This window comes from Syngnathoides biaculeatus, chromosome 10 (genome assembly GCF_019802595.1).
Source record: "Syngnathoides biaculeatus isolate LvHL_M chromosome 10, ASM1980259v1, whole genome shotgun sequence".
Taxonomy (NCBI): Eukaryota; Metazoa; Chordata; class Actinopteri; order Syngnathiformes; family Syngnathidae; genus Syngnathoides; species Syngnathoides biaculeatus.
The window spans coordinates 12,167,795-12,174,126 of NC_084649.1; the positions used below are offsets into that span (position 1 = coordinate 12,167,795).

Here is a 6,332-nt window from a genome sequence, read left to right on the forward strand (position 1 = left end):
AGCCCGGTCACAAAACCTCTACGATAGTCAAGTGTACTTGAGATAAAAGCATGGATGAGGTTCTCCTGGTCTGCTTGACACATACATGGCTTCACTCTGGTAGTCACACCCGTATTCAACACAAACTAAGCTGACTGTCAAACTCCAGCGCACGAGAAAGACTTGGCTTGCCAATTCATGATGACAACTTTAACCAATACTTTAACCATTGTCAGTCAGGTGAGACCACACTGTGGCATGTTTTTGTAAAAGGGGACATTTGCAAGTATCAAAAAAAAAAAAAAAGTTTCAGTATGATTGCTTGATTCTGAACAGAACTGTCTCCCATTTACAAAAGAGTGTGCACATTTCTACAACCACATAATTTCAGTTGTTTGTTTTAACTTACCGCCTCAAAAAGATAAAAAAAATATGTGTATATGTATATATATTCCGGTAATACAATTGTGTTGTACTGGTCACATTATTGGCACAAAATTTTTTGAAATGATCTCAGTCTCTTTTATGTCACACCACCTGGATTTGATAAGCGCTGTGTAGCCTTTTAATATTCAAACTAATTCCATGTATTGGATGTGAGACATGTACTTAGTTAGTTTATAACTGATATGACGTGTTATGAGTGTTAATGTGACTGGATTTCATCAGAAGCTTGAGTTTGAAACCGTTCTTCGTGATTCATTTTGGTACCAGATGACAAAATAATCATTCTGATACGAGGTTGTGCACTTCTGCTGGCGGCTTACAGAAGAACTTACAAGGTTCTTTGAGTAAAGAAAATAGAAACAAGAAGCCTGTACATAGCACCACCTGCAGTGAATGTGACACAAAAGGACTGATCCAAATCCATTTTGTGGTTTTCAGTTTATCCATTCATCCATTTTCTGTACTGCTTTACTTGTTCAGTGTCCCGTGAAGCTGGCGCTTATTCCAACTGACTGCAGGCAAAAGGCACACTACAGAGCCACAGAGAGCCCTCCATTCATGGCGCTCACCGTTTCAGGTTTGTTAGAAAGTCACACTAATATTACTATGACTAGGAGAATATTATCTCCGCCTGCCTACCCACAACAGCAACTAAAGAATCTGAGCATTGCACAACTGTGGACATGAGCTTAAACTGCGGCAGCATGTTATGTCTTGGGGCATTTGGATGCTAGTGATCCTAATTAACGAAGCACCCGTTCTTTACTGCACATTTGTTTTGAATGACATCTTTACTGAAGGTACTGGATGTGCTCTCACGGCTAGTACTGTACAACGCGGCTGGGCGTATTATGACTTGCATGTCTGAAGAAATGCACCGAAATGGTTTCACTGCACAGCTCTGAGTCAGACCAGGAACTTTACAGAGACTTGAGTGGAAAGCTTGTATGTTAATTCATAGCCGCAGTTCATTCAAATGGATGGAGCTTCCTATTTGTCCTCGCATGCATGACCATAATGTGGCAAGTAGCAGTTTCTCCAATCAGCAGTGTGAGCTCTAACAAGAATGAGGTAGTAGGTGCCAATGGTTGCCAATCGAGAAGATAGACAGTTACACCAAAAAGTGGAATTTCCGTCATTTAACAGTTAACTCTTGGAGCAATATACTGTAAATCTTTTTCATTGTAACATAGTCTGACAAGCATACTGCCACTCCATAGCCCACATCATAACGTGGTAAGGGGTGATGTAACACGCCTGAGTCAAGTGGTCAGTTGGAGGAAACACTTCAAACAGTACTTAAATATAAGCAGGATTTGGGTCAAAACGGTCTGGTTTAATGCATCAATCAATGGCAGTCATAATACTTGAATTCCACGAACAATATTTTCATTATTATAGGTGTGATTTGCAGTGGCATCATAGTTTGACATTTTGGTTACCTTCAACCCTTAAAACCTTGTATGCCACTTTGAGTTCAGTCATCACGCCATTCGGCAGGGCAAATTGTGTTCTGCTTTTTTTTTTTTTTTTTTTTTAACCCTGTGTCAGTGGTATTGCATATTCAAGTTTGATATAGTTCCAGTTACGGTAAAATTAGATAAAGGTGTCGGTGGTGCTGCTGGTAAGAGGAAGATATAGGTCACGTTTGAGGTTAGTCATCACATTGTGCTTACACTTAATGTACAGACTACTGCAGGGTGTGATGTACTTAATCACACAAACCCAATACAGACACAAAATATCAAGTCAAGCTAGAAAAGCTAAGAAATCTTTTATTCAGTACACAAGGGATATAAATAGAAAAGTACATTAAAACAATAAATATTCCACCTGATACATTGGACTCAATATGATTCCAGAGCAGACTTTCAAGAGGCACATACAGTGCTGTCCAGCAGTCCAGCAGCGTCTTAATCCTCACACAGGTGGTAAGAAAAAAAAAAACATTTAAATGTACACAACTATTCATTCTTCCCAAGATGAGCAAATTCACATTGATGAAGGTCAGGGAGGGTTTTACAAGGACACGGCGTGGTTCCTATGGCGTTTAGAAGCCAGGTATATCTCGATGTAGTTAAAGAGTACGTCCAGCTCGCCCATAGCCTTGTACACACCTTTGTTCTCCAACTGTGGACAAATAAGCAGACTGGCTTTAGAAAAATGACAACTTCATGCAAGCAATTCCAGCATTGCATGAAAACTCACTTGGTTATACGTCGTATTCAATTTCATGATGTCAAACTGCTTCTGGCAGGCGAAGTATTTCCTCTACATGTACAACACAGAAATTGTTATTCAACATGAGTTCAACCAGAGCTCAAGGCTGCAGACTGCACAACGTGTCCTCCACTTCCTCTTTCGTAAGCTTGGGATGATGCACATAATACGCTGCATTTTTTTTTCAATGCGTCACAACTCTTCTAGCGAGCCACATGAGTGACCTCTTCCTTTTTTCCCCCCCGTCATGCTCGCACATGTGCCCCATTTTAGGGAACGTTGGGGATTTATCCTAGAACCAGGAGGGGAGTTTTAATACTATGCTTGAGAGAGTCAGCCAAAAACATTTTTATGGAATAGAACTTTGCAAACACAAACTTTGTGTCAGTGGGATCAGGACATATACGTGCACATGGTGGGGTCTTCACAGGACAACAAATGGCCATAAAAACATAATTCAATTGAAATGTACATGATATGGGAGTCATTTACAACAGACAATTTTTCCCAGGCGTGCCTGATTGTCTTGATCCGACTCCGCCTATGTATACAAGTGGAACATCATTATTACCTTCTATCATTTATCAATAACTCCATTTCAAGTGTTTTTTTAGTCTAAAATACTCTAAAACTCCCACGGTGAACTATACATTTTGATAAACAGATTTTAAACTAACTCACCATCCCTATGAATGCAATAAATATTATAGATAATACATATGGGCAACCAATATTATCTATCCATCTATCCCCTGATTCAGCTATAAATGGGATTTATCTTTTTTATTTTCCATGTTGGACAATCAAGAGCAGTGATCAGAAGTCATGAAGTCCAATCTATTTGTACTTTACATGAGTAGAGTATTTATTTTTGACTTCTTACTTTTATTTCATGCATTTGAAAAAAAAAACCAAATAGGCTTAGTTTTTTTTCAGCCTTTGCAGATAATGAAATACACGTCATAAAAAAGGATGTAACTACTTGGGTAAAGTCAACTGCGCTTGAGATAGAGTATTTGTGAATGAGATCTTGGGATATTATCAGATGAAAAGAAAAAAAAAAAGCAGGGACAGTAATGAGACAACCGATTGGGGAAAGCAAGCTATTCCCCATCCATGCCTCCATTTTTTTTTTTTAAAAGAGCATTTTGGATGCCTCAGTTCAGATTCCTTCACATGCATTTCATCTTGTGCCTAAAAAAATCTGAGAATCTGAAAAGGTAACACCAGGTAAGGTATGTTTTTTTTTAATTATTATTATTATTTTGGCAGGCTACTTAAGTACATTTCAGAGTCTGTACTTATTTACTTTTAGTGGTGCCATCTAATCAACAGATCTCCTTTTATCAGGGACACCAATATTTGTACTTGTTAACATTTTTGCCACCTCTGACCACCACCAGAAATAGTGCACGCTGGACGCCCATTTCCATCTGTGGGTGCGAACTGCTGTACTCACACATTTGGCGACATTTCTCTTCAGCTCGTCGAATATCAGCTGGATGGACTCCACGTATGGTTTCAACTCCCGCGTTTCCTCTGACATCTCGCTGAGCGCAGCGGGCAGAACCATCCCCAGGTAAAACTCCAATATGCTGTTCATGGCGTGGCAGGCGAACGGCGTCTGATTGGGAAACAGAAAATGATGGGCATTTTTTTTTTTTTTTTTTTGTATTGCTGTTTAAAAAAATTCTGCAGTATATTCGTAAGCATGCATGCAGTAGAAAAGTTACTCACTCTGAAAGAGTCCTCTACAGTTTGGTCAAGTAGCGCAGTGTCCAGGTCATCATTTGCTTCCTAAATGAGTTTAAAAAAAAAAAAAAAGACGCGTGAGAGTCAAGAGGTAAGTCGGCACAATGATGTCTTCACGTACAGTGTACGTGCACGCAGGCTTCGTACTCACGTAAAAGTCCCTGATCTGCACGTAATCTTGTCGCAGCCTCCTGAGCCTGCCGGGGAAAGTTTCCACGAAGCGACAACATGGGTTGTTGCACATCGTACTGCAGCACACCTTGCTCAGGATAGACTGGACGACCAGGAAGAGCAGGACGGCGAGGCATTTGGTGCTCATGACGTTTGGTGGGTTCTTCTTGTCGGCTTCTCACTGGCTCAAGAGACAAGCGACTGCTTATTTCTGGAGCAATCTCTAGTCTTGTTATATAGGTGAATTTAGGCTGAGTGGGGGGAAAAAATGTTAAACATCCTTAATACATATGGGAAAGTTTTTTTGCTTTCTTTCTTTTTTTTCCAGTCATATGTGATAGTGACACATGGCTACTCCTCCCATTACATAGATTGGCTCTTTATATGTCATGGGGGGAAATCTGGGGTGTCCCTACATTTCAACATTGCAAGTTTTTTTTTTGGGGTTAGAAAAGTTGTTTCTTTGTACAAATATTTTAAACAGATTTGACCTCGGTGATAACCATGGAGTTTTCAGTAAATTACACTATTTAATATTTGCGTTACTGTCCACTTGGCAGAAGCAATTCTGAATTCAATATGGGCAAAATTTGAGGAAGCTGTGGATTTCCAAATTTAATGTTTGGCTTTCTCGTAAATTTGACACGGCAAAGAGAGCATTATTGTGATCAAGTTTTCTAAATTTGAATAAATAACCCAGTCACCCAAAAATATAAAATAAAGCCTACCTTCCAGCTGTGGGGTTATGTGGGTGTGTCTGCGAAATATGCTGTGAATGACCTGCTTGTCCTTCATACACTGCATGTGCCGTAACACTTGAACTATACTAACTGCACGAAATGGGTCAAGATTTTATGACTAAGTAACTTCCATTTGCGACTGTTAGCCAAGAGTGAAATGACGGTTTTCTGTACTTATAAAGTTGTGTGTGTGTGTGGGGGGGGGGGGGAGGGGGGGGTTTAACACTCCCTAGAAAGTATCTACCCAAGCCCACATGCATACCAATACTGCGTTTTCTTCCCCTTTGCTTCCTTCTATCTCATATTTTTTTACATCTCTTGTTCCCCAGTGCCCCACAAGACGTCGGTTTAGCAACCCATCATAAACTCAGTGGCTTTTTGTCATGGACTAATGTGGCCCGGTTTGCAACATCCATCCATCCATTTTCTTAGCCATTTATCCTCACAAGGGTCATGGGAGTGCTGGAGCCTGTCCCAGCTGTCATCAGGCAGGAGGCGGGGTACACCCTGAATTGGTTGCCAGCCAATCGCAGGGCACATAGAGGCAAACAGTTGTACTCACAGTCACACCTCAGGGCTATTTAGAGTGTCCAATTAATGTTGCATGTTTTTGGGATGTGGGAGGAAACTGGAGTGCCTGGAGAAAACCCACGCAGGCACAGGGAGAACATGCAAACTCCACAGAGGCGGGGCTGGGATTGAACCCCGGACGTCAGAACTGTGAGACCAACGCTTTCCAGCTGAGGCACAGTGCCGCCTCGTTTTGCAACACTAATGCCAAAAGTACAGTAGGTGACCGGTGCAAACAACCAAACACTGAAAACGCAGCAATGATGCAAACACGGAAACGCACGACAAATGCAACACAAAAACACTGAAAGAGAAAAATGCCGCAAACATTTGAAAACACACAAAGTCAGAAACAACTGGATGATAGAAATGCCACTAGGGGGATCAGAGAGCAGTCCTGCGGGACCAGTGCCTCTTCAAAGACGAGCGAAGAATTTGGCGCACTTGAAGAGG

At 41.0% G+C, this 6,332-nt stretch overlaps 1 protein-coding gene across 1 annotated transcript; it reads right to left on the reverse strand.

Moving 5' to 3' along the window:
- Window positions 1–2,445: 2,445 nt before the first annotated feature.
- il10 (interleukin 10) lies at window positions 2,446–4,717 on the reverse strand. The gene is made up of 5 exons (XM_061832480.1): window positions 4,550–4,717; window positions 4,384–4,443; window positions 4,106–4,270; window positions 2,635–2,697; window positions 2,446–2,556 (listed from the first exon to the last, which is right to left on the reverse strand). Exons 1-5 carry the CDS (start codon window positions 4,715–4,717, stop codon window positions 2,446–2,448), a joined length of 567 nt encoding a protein of 188 aa, XP_061688464.1.
- Between the last annotated feature and the right edge of the window lie 1,615 nt (window positions 4,718–6,332).